Here is an 18259-nt window from a genome sequence, read left to right on the forward strand (position 1 = left end):
GTGTGCCACCACCGCCCGGCATGTATATCTTAATAAGTTTCTATTACCCATTAAATAGACTGACGTGAGTTGATCTTAATAGAAGGTAGGTTACACAAGGCTGTTGGAAGGAAACACTTTCTGCTCTTCAGTAAAAGGAAGTAACAATCCTGTGTCTGAAATTTGTCACTTGGGATGAAATTAGTGTAGAAGCCTTGAAAGTATGACAAAATGCTCTTTTAGCCATGTCTCTAAACTTCTGTCCCTATTTCTTCTTTCCTGTGTTCTTTTCCCTTATCATGGAGGTCACTGTTGATGTCTACATGGCCTCCATGCTGATTTTCCCTTTCTTACTTGTCCCCCTTTTCCTCATTCCAATCACACAGGTACCTGAGCAGAAGTGTTAGGAGTCAGGACAGACAGACAGAGGATCACAGCAACAATGGCCTCATCAGTCCTGGGGATGATCATGGAGCAGGTGACCTGTCCCATCTGCCTATATCTCCTGAAGGAACCTGTGACTGCGGATTGTGGTCACAGCTTCTGCCGACGCTGCATCACACGGAACTTTTTATCCAGCAAACGCAGAAAAGCGAAGTGCATGTGCCCTGTGTGCCAAGTCAGTTACCAGTTTAGGCATCTGAGGCCTAATCAACATATGGCCAACATAGTGGAGAGGCTCAATGGGCTCAAGTCCAGCCCAGAGGAGGAGCAGAAGGTGAATGTCTGTGCACAACATGGAGAGAAACTCCAGCTCTTCTGTGAGAAGGACATGGTGGCCATCTGCTGGCTTTGTGAGAGCCCTCAGGCCCACCATGATCACCTAACAGCTCCCATTGAACAGGTGGCCCATAAGTTCAAGGTAAGATGTGGGAGGGTGTGGGAGGGTGTGGGAGGGTCACAGAGCAGGAAACAGTAACAGACAGGAAATCTCCACTTGGGGTGACAGGTCAATAACCTGGACATCATAGACTCGAGGTTTGATATACCATTCTATCCTTTCCTACCTTTAGAGTACTAAAAACACATGATGATTTATTCCACTTACTCGTATGAGAATGTGCCTGGACTACAAATACTAGGGCAGAAAAAAATGTCTTAGAACTGTCCCTGTGAAGTTGAGTCAATGTCCAAGAAAAGCTAAAAGCAGAACTGCTAATTTATTCCATATTTATCTTCTTTCAATGTTTATGTCAGATTCATTCATCTACCTAAAATCCAGTCTAGTGATATCAGGAATGGAGTCAGTAAATGAGTGACAGACAGCAGCAAAGAGAATGTGCATGTGGCAGTTGAAACATCTGGGAAGAGGGGAATGAACTCCATAATGAGATACACAGAGGCAAGCTCTGTGTTGGGTCTTTGTTTTCTGTTGTTTGTTTTGAGCCCACATACAAACTCATATAGACTGTTGCAGCATGCACAGGGCCTGCAGGGGTCTGCACCAGATGGGATCCTAGAGCTTGAAGAAGTGGACACATGCCCCCCTCCAACCCAAAAGCAATCTCCAATTGATAGCTACTTAAAAATGAAAAATCTCCAAGGTGTGGTAGACTGTGGGAGACCCTCACCTATCAAAGGCTTCTTGAGTGGAGGAGAGAGGAATGAGGAAATACTAGATAGAAATACAAGTGGAAACAAAGAGACAGAAACAAAGGATAACTTCAGGAGGGCCCTGGATCATTATCCAGCCACCTAGATTTAATCATAATTGGCTTTTTATGCATCAGGAAGAGGTGGAGCAAAAGTCCTCCCCCTGTGAAGGTGTATAAGGTATCAGCAAGTGTAGACCCTTCAAAACACCTGATTACCCACACGTTTGCCTAAACGTGCTCATTATGCAGCCCTGCTGGGTAAGGCAAGCTCAGATTCTCTGACCTTAATTAAGTAATGTCTTACTAGGAAGTGTCTGTGGGCTTCCACACTAACAGAGTCTCAGTGGGGAAATATACATTCTTAAGGCTAGGTCCCATACCTAGCAGTAGATGGATGACCACTCAAATGCACTGGATCCACATTTGGAGATTTTATCCCTCATAATGTTAAGTCTGGACTGTAGTGATATGTAAAGAAAGGAAAGCCTTTGTGTCTGGTTTTGAGTGAAATGTTTCAACAAAGCCTTTGCTATGTTGAAACTGAGTAGGGGTTAATCAGTAGAGGCTGAGAAATTGTTTTGAGACTGTTCAAATCTTGAAGAAATATGTTTCTGGAGAATCTGCAATTGGTGCTACATAAGAGCTTGCAGCTGCACCTGCCTTGGTCCTAAGACACTCCTAGCAGACCTGGAGTTCTTACTTTTGATTATGGTTTGCGATCTCTAAAGGGAATGAGATTTGTGTGGGTTGTCTGCTCTCATGGACAGCAAAAGCAGGATAGCTTTGTTAATGGGAACCTTCCCAGCCCCTATTAACCTTGTACATGTTTTTCTTTTTTTTTTTAAGATTTATTTATTATGTATATGGTGTTCTGCCTGCATGTGTCCTTGCAGGCCAGAAGAAAAGTTAGCTTTTCATATAAATATATACATCTATCAGTCCTAGGTGCCTCAGTAGAAAGAGAAGCTCACCAATACGCTAAATGTTCATTTTCCAAAGAAGCAGAGTTCTGCCCCCCTTGAAAGTACTAACACCAAGCTAGCCAGAAGAGAGCACCAGATCTCATTACAGATGGTTGTGAGCCACCATGTGGTTGCTGGGAATTAAACTCAGGACCTTTGGAAGAATAAGCAGTGCTCTTAACCTCTGAGCCATCTCTCCAGCCCAACACCAGTTTTTAAAAAGAGAAGAATCTTAGGCTTCCTGTCTTTCCAGAAGTGTTTCTTGGCCTTTGGTTAAAAACAGCTGTCCTACTAAGCACACAGCTTGACTCTACTACAATTCCTCTCCCACAGGAGAAGCTCCAGGCAGTTCTGCAGGAACAGAGGGCAAATCAGAAAAGATGTTACGAGTGGAAAGATGACCTTCAAAAGGAGAAAATCTTCTGGAAGGCAAGTGGGGACCCTAATTCCTAAGGGAGTTAGGTTGATCCCTGGGAGGGACCTGGGCAAGAAGCTCACTGGTTCTTCATTCCCAGGTAGTTGATGAGGACAAGAGGCCTTGATTACTCCTCTCTACCTGTTCCCTGGAGCTGGGGCTGCACACTGAGTGCATCACAACTGAGCCTGGCTATGTGGGGAGCTGACACCATGGAGGAGGTCTGGTGAGAGTGGGCACTGAGTCCTGGATCTCACTCCTGTGGTGCTTTCTCTAACTGTGACTGTTGGGGAAGATGCATGGGAACAGGCACAGTTCTATTCTTGGTTTAGCTTCTCTCATGGGTTCAGAGGTAGAAAATGAGGAGATTTACAGGCAGGAAAAAGAGTCTGGGGCAGCTGTGTAAAAACTGGGCTACACCCAGGCATCCCACTATGGTTCAGATGGCCTTGGTAAAGGTGACCTAAGATCTTTGTTTTGGAATGTCATCAAGAGACACTGAGAGGAGACACATGGTTCCTAAGACTCCCTTCCCTTCCCAAGCTCAGTTCCCTGTGAGAACATCCCATCAGAACAATGTCTTCCTGTCTTCTAATCTCATTGGGACAGTCTGAATTCCTCTCCTCTTTCTTCTCACTGAAGTGCAAAATAAGCAGCGATGAAGACAGAGTTCAGAAGGAGTTTAAAGGACTTCGGGAATTCCTGAGCTCCAAGGAGAAGAATGAGGTGCAGAAGCTGAAGCAGGAGGAAGAAGACATTATGAACAGCCTGGCACAGTCTCAAAGTGAGCTGGTGAAACAGAGAGAGGCAGTGAGAGACCTCATCTCAATTGTGGAGTATCACTTGCAGTGCTCAACCATGGAAATGCTTCAGGTAAGACTGCAGGAGGTCCCAGCATCTGACAGTCAGGACCTGGAAGCCATTTCCCTCTCTCTGTGCTGCTGTGACCTTCCTGGTGGGGACAGTAGGGCTCTCTGGGCCCTCCCTCAACTCTTCCCTGAACCAGTTTCAGAGCCTGGGGAATCATGGCATTCATGGATGACAAGGGGAAATTGCATTTTTTAGTTTATCAAATGAAGTACAGAAGCTGAACCTTGGAGAGAAGGTCTGTTGCATCATGGGTAGTTATAACATGCTGTAATGCTGAGCATGTGTGAAGCAATTTTCAGCTGTCATTAGTCACTTTACTTAAATTTGAAAATAGTAGAAATTGTCCCTCCCGTCCAGTGTTGGAGATTTTCATCTTCACTGCCTCTGATTCCAGTGGTGTGGTCAGTGGGAGGGAAGTTACCATCCACAATCTCAAAAAGTTTTCTTTGCCTCTGTCTTCAAGTTGCTGAGATGAAAGGTATCTTCTTTTATCCTTACAGGCATAAAATTTGTATTGTATTTTATCTCTATCACATTTTTAAATAATTTAAACCAAAGTCTTATTTGATGAATATTTCAATTTTTTTTTTTTTTTCTGGAGCTGAGGACCAAATCCAGGGCCTTACGCTTGCTAGGCAAGCACTCTCCACATGAGCTAAATCCCCAACCCTGGTGATGAATATCTCTATAGGAATTTGTTTCTTTCATCTTAATTTTCAATGTTATAGACCTTGGTAGTCCTAGGAACTTTTCATTCTCCTTTGATTTATTGGTTTCCGTTGTGTTGATTTAATTATTATTGAGAATACTCATTTATCACCTGTATTAGACGGAATTATACATATATGGCTAAACTAAGTTATGTTGCACTAACTACAACCAAGATTCTCTACAAGTCTGAAATTGTATTTCTTGACCAAAGAATCTGCTCGCCTTTCTCTGCCTCCAGCCCCTGATGACCCAAATTCTAATGTTTACTTTTGGGAGATCAATTTGTGTACATGACACATTTATATAACAACACTAAATGATATTTTATATAATATCATATATTTCCTGTGCCCAGCTGGTTTAGTGTAACATAAATTCTCTTGAGTTCAGCCAAGTTACCACAAATGGCAATACTTCTTGCTTTGAATTAATATTTTAACACACATGCCTATCACGTCATTTTTATCCATTCATCTGTTGATTATTTCTCTGAATGACATTATCATAGTAAATAAAATAATGACTCAGGCTGGAGAGATGGCTCAGAGGTTAAGAGCACTGGCTGTTCCCCCAGAGGTTCTGAGTTCAATTCCCAGCAACCACATGGTGGCTCACAACCATCCATAATGAGATCTGGCACCCTCTTCTGGCCTGCAGGCAGAACACTGTATACATAATAAAAATAAATAAATCTTTAAAAATAAAATAAAATAAAATAATGACTCAGTAGACATGAGCATGAAGATGTCTCTATGTTTGAACATCAGAATTCATGTATAATTAGAATTAGTTCTTTCCCGGAATTCTTTTTACCATGGTATCTAATTTTGTTGATTTATGTTATATAAAATAAAGCCATGTGTAGCCAAGTGTGTACTGCCTGTGATCCCAGGACTTGACAGCTTCTCATACACAGAAACAAAAACATGAGCACAGAACAATGAGAATGAAATACAACAATGAAAATGAAATACAATTAAAGGCTCACTCCTTTAATCCCAGCAGTTAGAATGCAGAAGGAAATGAAGCTCCATAGGTTCAAGGCCTGCCTGATCTATATAGTGAGTTCCAGGCCAGCAGGGTTACATAGTGAAGCCCAGAACTGGCAAAGGTGGAAAGAGTATGAGACCACAGACTGTCCAGCTTTAAATAAATGTATATACTGCACCTCTAATTTAAAGGCCCAGGGATCATTGCAGAAGAAGGACAGAAAGAGTGTAAGAGCCAGAGCTGGTGGGTGATTACAAGGAGAACAGTGTCTTCTGGACACAGCTTAGCAGCAGCACAGGTGAACTGCAATTGGCTGTGACACCGAACCCAAGTCCAGTGCAAGCCTAACTTTTTGTTTGTTTGGTTTTGGTTTTGGTTTGGTTTTTCCGAGAGGGTTTCTCTGTGGTGTTTTGGTGCCTGTCCTGGATCTTGCTTTGTAGACAAGGCTGGCCTCGAAATCACACAGATGCACCTGGCTCTGCCTCCTGAGTGCTGGGATTAAAGGCATGCGCCACCACTGCCAGGCTGGAAAATGAACTTTCATAGGAAGTCCAACCACACCCAAGGAGCTCCTGGTATTGTTAGCTGTTAGGAGAAAGGGGGTCACATTTCTCAAAGAATGTAACTTTAGTTAAATCTACCAATACTAAAGGAATCTGTATGTTAGAGAATACTTGCATAGTGTTAGGTCTCAAACCCAGGACATTTGGCTAACGGAGGTGCCTATTTAACTTATCAAAGTGGTCTTGGTGGGTCAGGTCTTGATATCTGTCCCACCTAAAAGAGCCAAATTAATATTGGAAAGCAGAAAAAGGATATTTATTAATATGGCCACATTTGGAAGATGGACAAAGATATTAAAAAGAAACTCTAAGTCCATCTTTAGTTTCCTAAGTGAGATCAAAGTTTAAATAGAGAGCCAAGGATTTGCATATATGAGTAGTCCAAGTCAAGGTATGGTCCTGTCTGTCATTCTCCCATCATTATCTGGGTTACAGTCTCATGCTTATGGATGAGCTGGGAAGTAATTAAAACTGCTTGAAATCTTTTTAGCAGCCAGCTCGCCCTCTGGTTAGAGCTGATTTCTTTTTCCCACTGAGATTCCTAGAGAAATCACCTTTTTCGGAAAGTGGGGGAGTTATTGTTTCAATGGTTTGTCAGCTTGAAGACATACATGTCTCTTTAGATTAACATCTTTTCCTGCAGGGACAATTACAGAGAGAGAATTAAAAAACACAGAGAGAAAATAAAAAAAAAAAAACAAGAAAAAAAAAAACACAGAGAGATATGGTTAGTTGGTTTTAAGTTTCAGACATTCTAAGCTTCTGGTCCATGTGCCCTCTTCATTACTACTATGCAAAACTTCCTACATGACTAAAGTAATTTAGAAATCAGCTTCTCATAATGTTAGTGGCAAGTAAGGTAATGGACAGCTAATGGAGAAGAGTCATGTGTTTATGTGTTTAGTTGCAAGCACAGCAAAATCTATGTAAGCTTTCAAAGTATTGTTTATGCATTTTTGTTCTACAAAGCCTTGTGGTATGAGACAAAAAATAGTCTATTAAGTTACATGTAAGTCAAGTATCATCGTATTGATACCATGTCTTGGAGAACTGTGGGTGACAGATTTCTCTTTTGACTTTGTCTCTGCAGCCAGTGAGAGTGTGACCAGGATTTGCAAGGACACGCAGAACATGTTATTAACTGTGTTTTCTCCCTTCTCCCTAGGGTGTGAATTCTGTCCTAACAAGGTATGTTAAACTGATAGGGAAGAAAGAATAGCCCTATTGTGTGGTGAGGATTATTTAGTATCCAACTAAAATAAATGTCTCATGGGTTTGGGGGAGTTTAGACACAATGTTATTTTGAACTTCTAGTGTGGAGGGGGGTGGTACAGAAAGGCAGGGTCTACCTGTTTTGTAATATTGAGAACAGATTTGATTGTCTTTTAGGGAGTGGGTGATGGGGAGTTGCAGAGTCAGGCTCAGCAGTGGGATGAGGCACAAGGAGCTAAGGTGATTTCAGACTCATTGTGGTTCCGTCATTCTGTCCATACTGTGTGCATGTGTCTGGCTCTGGATCTGCATTATTAACAAGTACTTGATTCCTCAATTCATCGTAGGTAGGGCATGTCTTCTGTGTCTGCAATGTTCACAGACTTGTATATTGGGGGAACTTCCTGTGTATTAGTGTTTTTCATGAGGATAGAAGAGATCCAGAGTTCCTTTGTGGTTATAATTAGATTATTCTGAAACAGACTTGAATGTGTGCACACAACTGCTCCACGTGAACCAAATACTTCAAAAGACTAAAAAGCTGTACCCTCCTATGTAAAGGGTCACACCCAGGCTGTCAGCATCAGACTCGTTCTGAACATATGGGGCTCATGTTATTATTAATTTGGTGTTTCTGTCTTCTTTGCCAAATTTTCTTATTGTAACAAAAGAACTTGAAGAATCAGAAGAATAAGATGCCAGCCAAGAGTGGCCATATTGACAACAGGGTTTGAACTCTTGGCTTTCTCCTGTTGCTTTTCCTCATTGTATACACAGGAGCATCTTCTGCGCTCCAGGCTTTAGACCATTTCCTTGAACACCAACATCTTTTTTCATTCCTTTCTTTCTTTCTTTTGGGTGTGTGTGTGTGTGTGTGTGTTAACTCTGTAGATCAGGCTGGCCTTGAACTTACAGATCCTCCTGACTCTGCCTCTTATGTGCAAAGATTAAAAGCATGTGACACCATGCCTGAGGCACACTTTATTTTAAAGTTCACTAATTCATCATTTCTCAATAGTTCTTGGGGTGGGGGAGCGGGGAGAGTGGGCGAGCAAGTTGTTTGCCTGGACAAGTGAGGAGGAGCTCTGCTTGTGAGGAGTAAGGCTTTCCTAACGTCACACAGCAAGTAAGTGGGAGGGCTCATGAGTGTGTCTCTCATGTCTCCAGAGTTAGTAGTCAACCATCTCTCCCCTTCTCAGAATTCTCAGGAGAGCTCCAGGACATCTATGGTTAGAATGATAGGGAGTCAGTGGTGGTCTGAGGTCACACTGTCTGAGATGTGGAGGTCAATGTTTTGTCCCTAGGAGTCAGACCTTAAGACTGAAACGGCCCGATATGGTCCCGAGAAAACAGAGAATGATCTTCCGAGCTCCAGATCTGAATGGCATGCTGCAAGTGTTTCAAGGTGAGAACAGCTACATTCTGTGGGTAACTGTCAGATTCTAGGTGTGGCTGGGGCTACACTCTCTGGGAGGTGAGTGGTGTCTCTGAACATGGGTTGAGGGACTCAGAAGAGTAAATATTGTATTCCAGTGATGTCATTACATTTAATGGAAAATTGTCATTCATCCCATGTTATATCATAATTTCCAAACCTTCCCCTAATCTGGAGAGGAGATTGACTTTAATGTTTTGATTCCTTTGCCTCCATTTCATGCTGTGAATTTTCATCCTTTCAGGGCTCATGGATGCTCAAAAATACTGGGGTAAGGAGAAATCACACCGTCTGCCACTCTCTTCTTAATGTATTTCAGAGTTTATTTCTCAACTAACCCTCATGTGTCATATTACTTCTTCCAATCTGCCTCTTTTCAACTATAAACAAGGCTCCTCCAAGTTCCCTCTCACTGTCTCCTTAGGTTTCTGCTCCTTGTATCACAAAAAAAGGCTATACATTGCCTCTCATGTGACTCTTATCTGTCTCATTTTTCTGCAGTTCATGTGACCCTGTATCAAGGCCACAATAAAAATGTTGTCATTAATGAGGATAAAAGAGAAATACAACATGGAAATGGTTTTAGAAGAAATTTGCAAATTTCTGAGACCTATGATTTTGGTGTCCTGGGATATCCACCGTTCTACTCAGGGAAACATTACTGGGAAGTGGATGTGTCTAGAAATGATGCCTGGCTCCTGGGATTAAATGATGGAGAATGTGCTCGACCCCAACTTCGGGCAGGGAATGAAAGTGGCATCAAAGTCCAATATAATCCTGATGCTAAACAACATGTAAATTATCAACCTAAATATGGCTACTGGGTTATAGGGATGAAGAACGGGTCTGTATATAATGCCTTTGAAGAGTGTTCTGTCACTTACAATGCCAGTGTCTTGGTCCTCCCTCTGACTGGTCGTCCCAGTCGTGTTGGAGTTTTCCTGGACAGAGAAGCTTGTACTCTCTCATTTTTTGATGTTTCCAACCATGGAGTTCTCATCTATAGATTCTATGAACCTTCCTTCCCTGATGAAGTTTATCCATATTTTAATCCTATGTCATGTTCAGAGCCAATGACACTATGTGGGCCACCCTCCTAAACCTCACCCATAACTGCACAGTGCCCCATGTCTGATGTATCTCATATGCCTGAGCTCCCTGGCATTATCATAACTGTTTCTGCCTTTGCTCTTTCCCTTTTAATAAACTTCAGTTCTCAATACAAACCAGCATGGATTCTTTTCCTTGATCCAGTTGCTTGTCTGGTTACAAGGCAATAATTCCTCATTTCCCATATTCCCAAAGAAAGTGACTCTTTCCTCATTAGGTGAGGTGAAGCCTCTGCTAACCCCACTTCCTGGTTTGTGGTGCCACAGAGGGAAGGCAGGGCCTTGTGCATGCTGAGGAGGTGCTCTACCACTGAGTCACTCCTCTCAGCTCTGCCGTGTCTGCACAAGCCCATCCTTCTGCCCCTGACAACGGATGAAAGAAAGTTTGTTGTGCCCATGTCTGGAGACCCCCCAATCAAGACCACTACAAAGGGCTGGAGAGATAGCTTAGAGGTTCAGAGCACCGACTGCTCTTCCAGAGGTCCTGAGTTCAATTCCCAGCACCCACATGGTGGCTCACAACCATCTGTAATGAGACCTGGCACCCTCTTCTGTGTATGTAATCAATAAATAAATCTTTTTTTTAAAAAAAGAAACCACTACAGAGCCCATACCCCATACAAAAATACAGGGGTTTATTGATAACAAGCAAGTCCAGGCTTTGTCCATGTCCAACACTCTGACTAAGCGGGTGCAGGAGGCTGGTCCTGAGCTCTCAGATTGAGGGGTTTTTTAAGGGAGAAACCACAAGCAGGGTAGTACAAGCCTTTGTGTCATGATTGGGTGAGGGTATGTAACTTTTGAATTTACTGATTGGGGGTACAGTTATCATTTTGGGCAGGCCTGGACAAGTCCCAAGCTTTGTCCTTGAACTGCCATGGAGGCTGGCTGGCCTCAACAAGTTCACATTGACCCATGCATGTAGCTCTAAGTTGGTGAGGGGTCCCAGACAGTAAACAACTGGCTGAACCTTGAGCAGTCAGAGTACATTCAGAAAGGGAGCTACTACAAGGACTATGTCATAGCCCTCTCAGAAACTGCTTGCTCAAGTCTCAGGAAACTGAAATTGAGGCCTGATCTCTGAGAAGACTGAGCAGCCTGTTAAGGTATCTGTTTGTCCTTTCAGTTCTTCTCCAGCTTGTCTATTAGTTTGAAAATTATATGTAGGAGTCTTTAGCCTAGGAATGATCCCTTAGGTCAGTTTAACCACAATCCTTTGCTCCATCAACACTTAAGGAAACATCTCCAATGTAACCACTAAGACTGTGAGTTCAGAGTACCTGGGTTCTATTGCTGCCACTCCACACAGCACTATAACCCCAAATAACATCCTCAAAGGCATATCCTTATTATAATTTATGTTTACACTTTTGATATAAATAGTACACCTACACTCTAGGTTAGTGTAAGAGACTAAGCGTGGGGTTTGTTAGAAGACTCTGAGAGAAAAAACAAGTCTGATGACAGTTCAATCACTCATACCCACCTTGGAGAAGGAGGTAGCCAATCCTCCAGAAGTCCTCTACCTCCACACACATGCTGCAGTACACACTTATACAACATGAATGATGTAAGTTTTAAATAGAGAATAAATTCACTAAGAATAAAGCATCCACTTCACACTCAGTAAGTGGTTATGTTAATATGGTGGGAAGAGATGCTCTACTGGGTTTCCATGTTACAGTGGCCCACTGGGCAGGGCTCAGGGGATGACTAATGTTTGACTTTCCTGATGTCTTGTAGTTAGGTCCTGGGAACTGCCATCAAATCTACTGTAAATTGTTGTACATATCTATAAATCTTTTTTGACTTTTGTGGAATTCCAAATCCATCAGGTCTGTGGAGTACGCCTGTACCCCCAAAATCTCTCAGATTTATGGTAGGAGTCTAGCCTTCATTCCTGACTCCAGTTGAAAAACCTAGATCCCCTTCATAGGGACATGAGATCACATCATTTTTAAAGCCAGCAGTTTTTCCTACCTACCAGAAAGCTTGTGCCAGCATATGTTATTTTCCTGGCTGCCTGCCAGCTGATAGACTAAGTAAGGGACCTGCCACCTCTGCTGCTGCCACATTCCTGTTCCCTCCCAGCACTTCCCCTGAATGAGGGGGGACTCTTTCGTATTTGAACTGCTAACCCCTGCTTGCCCTCAATCCAACTGGTGAATGCAAATTAAGTGAACAATTCCGCCTCTGTATGCAAATTAGGTGTATTTTGTTTATTCTTTGGCTTTAAGCTACATGTTAACTAGCCTGTTACCCCAATAAACAGTCTGCCCTGGTTACAGACTTCCTAGCTGTTCTTTGCTCATACAGATTTGCAGCCATCCTACACCCTAACCTTTGTTCTTCCCTGGGTCCTAAGACTACTCGTGCACCCTGGAGTCTTGAGGTCAGGGGACAGTTAAAAAGTTTTCCAATTTGTTTTTGAGAGGGTAAGTGTTGTGGTACTATTTAGTTCTTATCAAGTATGTTAAATGCTATGATTTTCCCTCTTACACTGAATGATAGTGATGACAATGATAGCAGTAAACTTACCTTGTGCTGTATGGTGAAATGTACACAATAGAACGTTTCCAGGAACTTATGGCATGTGAGTGGCCTCCACCATGGTGTCTGTTTGGTCTCCTTGCTGTGCACAGTTAGCATCACACACATTTTTGGCACTGCTTAACCACAGTGTGACCAGAGCTGTGTTCTCCTGGTCTTTTTATTCTTTCTTTTTTGTTTTTTTTTTGTTTGTTTGTTTTTGTTTTTTTGTTTTTTGTTTTTCGAGACAGGGTTTCTCTGTGTAGCTTTGCGCCTTTCCTGGGACTCACTTGGTAGCCCAGGCTGGCCTCGAACTCACAGAGATCCGCCTGGCTCTGCCTCCTGAGTGCTGGGATTAAAGGTGTGTGCCACCACCACCCGGCTTTTTATTCTTTTCACTGAAGTTGGAGGTATAGCAGACCTGAGTACAAAGTCAAATCACTGCACATGGATGGAATGGAATGATGTCTGCAAAGAAAGTTCACAAAGAGCTAGATGGCTGTCTGAGCATTTTATGGTTTTAATTCCCAAGAAGGCCTTAGGAATAAACAGTAGAGGCATTGGTTAAAATCTGTAAAAGGCCGGGCAGTGGTGGTGCACGCCTTTAAAACCAGGACTCAGGAGGCAGAGCCAGGGGGATCTCTGAGTTCGAGGCCAGCCTGGTCTACAGAGCGAGATCCAGGACAGGCACCAAAAAGTACACAGAGAAACCCTGTCTCGAAACCCACCCCCCCAAAAAAAATCTGTAAAAGACCAAGACATGGTGGCTCCTTCCTCTAACACCTGTACTTGTTTGAAGGAGGAGTACCGCCGGGAGTTCGAGACCACCCTGAACACTAGTGAGTTCCACTCAGTCTGGGATGCCCAGTAAAACCTGCCTGGAAAACAAAACCACACAAAAGCTGTAAAGAAATGTACGTAATTATTAGCAGTTCAGAAGAATCAGAACATCATAACATTGATGGACAGCCATTGTGTCCACAGCAAGAACAACAACAGTTCAGGCTCCTGACCTCATCAAGATGTGAAGGTTGGGTTAGGGGTTTAGCTGAGGGATGGAGCTCTAGCCCAGCATTCACAAGGTCCAGGTTCACTCCCTGAAGTACAAAGAGCTAAGTAAAACAACAGCAGCAAAAGCCCATGGTCTCAGCAGTGGGGAGGCTGTGGGAGCTGGAGCTCAGATAGAGGTCAGGCTGGGGTGAACTGTGAGAGCCTGTCTAAAGAATAAGAATAGACAGAGGAGGAGAGGACAAGTACGAATAAAGAAAACCCCAACTCCAGGGTGTGTCTTCTGTCACTCCTTATGTCATAGTTTAGTAGATCTGAGAACATAAGGACAAATGAGATAGGAGGACACAGTGGGGGTGAGACTGACAATGGGGACCGCACATTCTTCCCCATTGTTTCCCTCACACAGCTTCCTTGTTTAGGAACATTCTCATGTGTCTCAGGCTGTGTTGGCACACTGTCACCTATGGTTGAGGATGACCTTTGACATCCTGACCCTCCTGCTGCCAGCTCCAAGGCAATGTGTCCTGTGGTGGTTTGAATGGGAATGGCCTTCATAGGCTCAGATCTTTGAATGCTTGGTTCCCAGTTGTTGGGACTCTTTGGGACAGATTAGGAGGTGTGGTATTATTGGAGTATATGTGGCCTGAGTGTGAACTTTGAGATTTCAATACACTCTGGGCATTCCCAGTGTTTCTATCTTTGCCTCAGGTTTGTGTCTCAAGTGTGACCTGTGACCTCCTGCACCAGCACCATGCCTCTCTGCCTGCTCCCATACTACCCACTGTGGTGGTCATGACCTCTGACCCTTTGAAACTGTAAGCCCCAAATCAAACACTGTCCTTCTGTGGTGCCTCAGTCATGGTGTTTTTCATAGCAATCGAAGAGTAACAAAGGCAGACTACATGCATGTGTCTCCACACCTGGGTTTGTTCAGAGCTGAGGATCCACCCCTGGGCTCCATGCTTGCTGGGCACCCTCCATTCCAACTCAGCTTCATTCAGAGCTCTACACATTTTCAGCTTCTTTTTTTTTTTTTTTTTTTTTGGTTTTTCGAGACAGGGTTTCTCTGTGTAGCTTTGCGCCTTTCCTGGAACTCACTTGGTAGCCCAGGCTGGCCTTGAACTCACAGAGATCCGCCTGGCTCTGCCTCCCGAGTGCTGGGATTAAAGGCATGCGCCACCACCACCCGGCGATTTTCAGCTTCTAATGCAAAGATGCTGAGGGAATATCAGAGGTCTTTCACTGGGAACCAGCGTCAGCATTTTTGGGGGTCCGAAGGATGGGATACCTGGAAGGAATAGTAACAACTCAGAAACAGTGCACATGCAAGCTGACAGGTCACTTTGGGCTTCTGAAGTTGCTAAGTAGCTTCTGCTATGGTAACCTCAGTCTTTTATTATCATGAGCAAGGGGAAACAGAAAGGAAAGGGGAAATCACCCAATACAGAGTGTTCTCATAATTCCAGAGGTTATTCTTCAAAAATCACCAATATGTTCATCATCTTTGATTAAACACAAAAACTATCCCAGGCTTAATGCCAGAGCAAGCACAATCTATTTTTATTCTTTTTTATTTTACAATCTTCTGAGCATTTGACCCAGAGGCTAGCAACATGCGATTTTGCAAAAAAAAAAAAAAAAAAAAAAAAAGGTAAAAATAAGGACAGTGGTTAATGTACCAGACAGTCATTTCCTTCTCACACAGCCTGCACTGACCTCAAGACCTCTGCAGCTACCTAAGTTCCTCCTCAGCCCTCTGCAAACACCAAGCCCTCAGTGACTGGTGGGCCACAATGACCTCAGACAAGAGATCTGTCCCTGCAAGTCAGCGACTTCTGTCCTTCTTATCCCAACAGTTCCAGGGAAGACCTGATCCAATTTTCAGAGCTTTCCTGAAGGAAAGGAAGCTCACCTTTTCTTGCAGCTCTTTTCAATCTAGGAACCAATAAAACTTGCGGCAATCACTCCAGCCATTGCCACATTGTCTCCACACTCCTTCAGGAGGAATCACAATATCTGGATTAAAGTTGCCTTCTCCCTTTCTTGGTGGAGGCCACCATTTTCCTCCTATTCTAGGTTCCCACACTTGTAGTTTGTCATCCCATCTATATGTTACTTCACTAACAGTCTTCAACCAATACCCCTTAGGGTCTCAAGTTTTACACAATGCCCTTGGAGTATCCTCAGAGACTGAGTTGTATTCATCACGGCCAAATTGAGTCCAGTGCGCTAATACATCATACCATGTGCTATAGTTGCCCACCTTCAGTACAATTTATCCAAGCCTGAAAAGCTTCCCCAGGATGCAGGTTCTTTCCCATGACCTGCCTCACTGCCTTGACCCCAGCCTGGGTGATCATCTCTGTATAATTTCCCCTGAAATTTGTTTCATTCCCATCCCGTTTCACAGACAGTACCATTGATCTAGGAACACAGAACATGAAGATCAGATAGAAGAAAAAAGTAATTATATGGAGGAGAACCTGACATAAGTACACCATAAAGCATGACCTCGGCACATGTAGGCATTTCTCCCTCGGCTCTCTAGAGGCATGCAAAGCAGAAGATCCTGAAGGGAACCCAAGGAGGGTTGGCGGCTCACAGTCTCCATCCCTCATCTCCAGTTTCTGCTGGCAGCGTCAGGCATCTTCTTTGCCATCCCCAGTAGTCTTTCATAGAAATCCAACTCAAATGGGGACCTCCTGAGATATTCTAGTGACAGATTCCTGGAAGGGATGCAATGAATGTATTAGACGATCACTGTGAAAAGAACTTGATCTGTTCAGCAACAGAATATATAATCTGTAGGACTGCACTGGGCAGCTGGAGAGCCCTGTGCAGCTTGCTAGTTTACCTGCTGTGAGTGTGGGGAAGTGTTTCTTCATGGCTCTGCACAGGAATCCTCCCCATGCTGTCCCTGCTGAGTGGGAAATCTTGAGTGTGCAGCAGCTGTCCTGCACTGCAGCTTCCTTCCTGTTTCTTCCTGTTAGTGCCCAAGTCCAACTCCAGAGGAACACTCCGGTTCTGTCCCTCACCTTGTTTTTCCTACACTTTGGGCCACACCTGCCACCTAAAGCAAAACCCAGCCAGGAGCCCAGGTGCCAGAGACACCCACGAAGAAGACTCTCTTTTCATCAGGGGCAGCTTTCCCGAGGGTTGGGATCTTTTTAGGGTGATTGTGAGTCTGAACAAGTGGCATGACAAGTTCCTGGAACACTGAAAAATGTCCCCAGTTCCTGGAAGGCAGAGCTGACTCAAGGCGACTTCCGCCCTCTGGTGGTAGAATCTAAGCTACTGATGTGATGGCACCCCATTGGCTGGGAGCTCTGTAGTTTCTCATTGTTGCAGCCCTCCAAGTCTCAACTTTTATTCTCTCCTCACTCTCCTAGGACTCTTCAGCCCAGTGAGCTGGCCTCCATGCGCTCCTCTCCACAGATTCAGGATCTCTTGGTTGGTGTCTGAAGGTGTGAGAGCAATTAGAGGGCAGAGTTTGGAGGAACTGAAAAGAAAACACCCTTCGTTTTGGTGAGTTTAATTTGAAACTGAGAAGGGTCAGGAAAGAGGGACTGCTGGCATCCTGCTGAGTGATGGAGGTTGAGGAGGCTGATGGAGGAGAGGCTTGGAGAAAGACAGGTTTCCAGAGCCAGAGAGGTCCAGGTATTTCTCCAGATGGAGTTCATCTCTCATTCCTCATGTTTAATTTTGGGCTGTACCGAGAATCCTCTGTTACAAGACAGACACTGCTGTCTGTCCATGTTCCCCCACCTCCATTGCCACTGAAGGAGTAAAGCCAGAATGGTGTTTTTAAACAGAGATTAAGGTCTCTCTGAGTAATGGTGAATTACCCATGAGTTCCTCCACTAATGGGGAATATGGAGTCTCAACTGACAATCTCTTGTCACCAAACAAATCTTCCAGTGGTGGGACCAGGTTGCTTTCAGTTGAGTTCTTGGCCAATGCCATAAACGGAAATACCCAAACGACCCAGGCTGTTGCTAAGACAAAGGGTTGCCGTCTAGAAACTAACAGTGGATTCTCATTGCTAGGACAACACCCACAGAACTCATTGAACATGAAGAAGTTGAGCTGGTGCCTACCCAGAGACTTCACCCCTACATCCTAGGCTCTGGTACAGGAAGGTACTCTACAGGCTACCAAATGCCATGTAAACACCAACCAGGTCACAAAGCCTTTACCTACAGTCTGTCCTGCCTGCAAAAGATGCTGTGACAATGGTGGCACAGAACTTGTGGCAGTAGCCAGCCAGTGTCTGATTTGACTTAAGGCCCACTCCACCGGAAGGAACCCATATCTGACACTGCCCGGGTGACCAAGAACCAGAGACTGGGTAGCCCAGAGATCTAGGGTAAAAACCAAACACTATTGGTCTGAAAAGAAAAAGGGAAAACACAAAAACAAGCAAAGAAAGGTTCATTTTGTTTCAAGTTCTATATTTGTGGGTCTGACTGAATGTATGCACTTTTTTTTTTTTTTTTTTTTGGTTTTTTGAGACAGGGTTTCTCTGTGTAGTTTTGGTGCCTGTCCTGGATCTTGATCTCACAGAGACCAGGCTGGCCTTGAACTCAGAGATCTACCTGGCTCTGCCTCCTGAATGCTGTGATTAAAGGCGAGTGCCACCACCGCCAGGCTGTATGCACATCTGAAAGGATGGATGGGGTGGTCAGAGTTGCTGGTTTCCCTGAAGCTGGAGTTACAGGCAGCAGTAAGCTACTTCATGTGGGTGCCAGGAACTGAACTAGAATCTTCTGTAAGAGCAGTAAGCTCTCTTAAACACTGAACCCTTTCTCCAGCCTAAGTAGTATGTCAATTTATTGATTCATTTATTTATTTTGTTTCAATGTTATTTTAAGTATGTTA

The 18259-nt window shown here is 43.9% G+C and overlaps 1 protein-coding gene across 1 annotated transcript; it reads left to right on the plus strand.

Moving 5' to 3' along the window:
* Positions 1–412: 412 nt before the first annotated feature.
* Positions 413–10127, plus strand: LOC131901009 (tripartite motif-containing protein 30A-like). The gene is made up of 7 exons (XM_059252330.1): positions 413–841; positions 2870–2965; positions 3594–3824; positions 7251–7273; positions 8602–8702; positions 8977–9003; positions 9234–10127. The coding sequence occupies exons 1-7, from the start codon at positions 422–424 to the stop codon at positions 9830–9832; spliced, it is 1497 nt and encodes a 498-aa protein (XP_059108313.1). The 5' UTR covers positions 413–421; the 3' UTR covers positions 9833–10127.
* Positions 10128–18259: the final 8132 nt, after the last annotated feature.

This window comes from Peromyscus eremicus, chromosome 1 (genome assembly GCF_949786415.1).
Source record: "Peromyscus eremicus chromosome 1, PerEre_H2_v1, whole genome shotgun sequence".
Taxonomy (NCBI): domain Eukaryota; kingdom Metazoa; phylum Chordata; class Mammalia; order Rodentia; family Cricetidae; genus Peromyscus; species Peromyscus eremicus.

Coding starts and splice junctions, on each gene's coding strand:
- LOC131901009 (XM_059252330.1), top strand. CDS start 422: ATGGCCTCATCAGTCCTGGGGATGATCATGGAGCAGGTGACCTGTCCC. Junction 3,825..7,250: donor CAACCATGGAAATGCTTCAG/GTAAGACTGCAG, acceptor CCTTCTCCCTAG/GGTGTGAATTCTGTCCTAAC. Junction 9,004..9,233: donor GGATGCTCAAAAATACTGGG/GTAAGGAGAAAT, acceptor ATTTTTCTGCAG/TTCATGTGACCCTGTATCAA.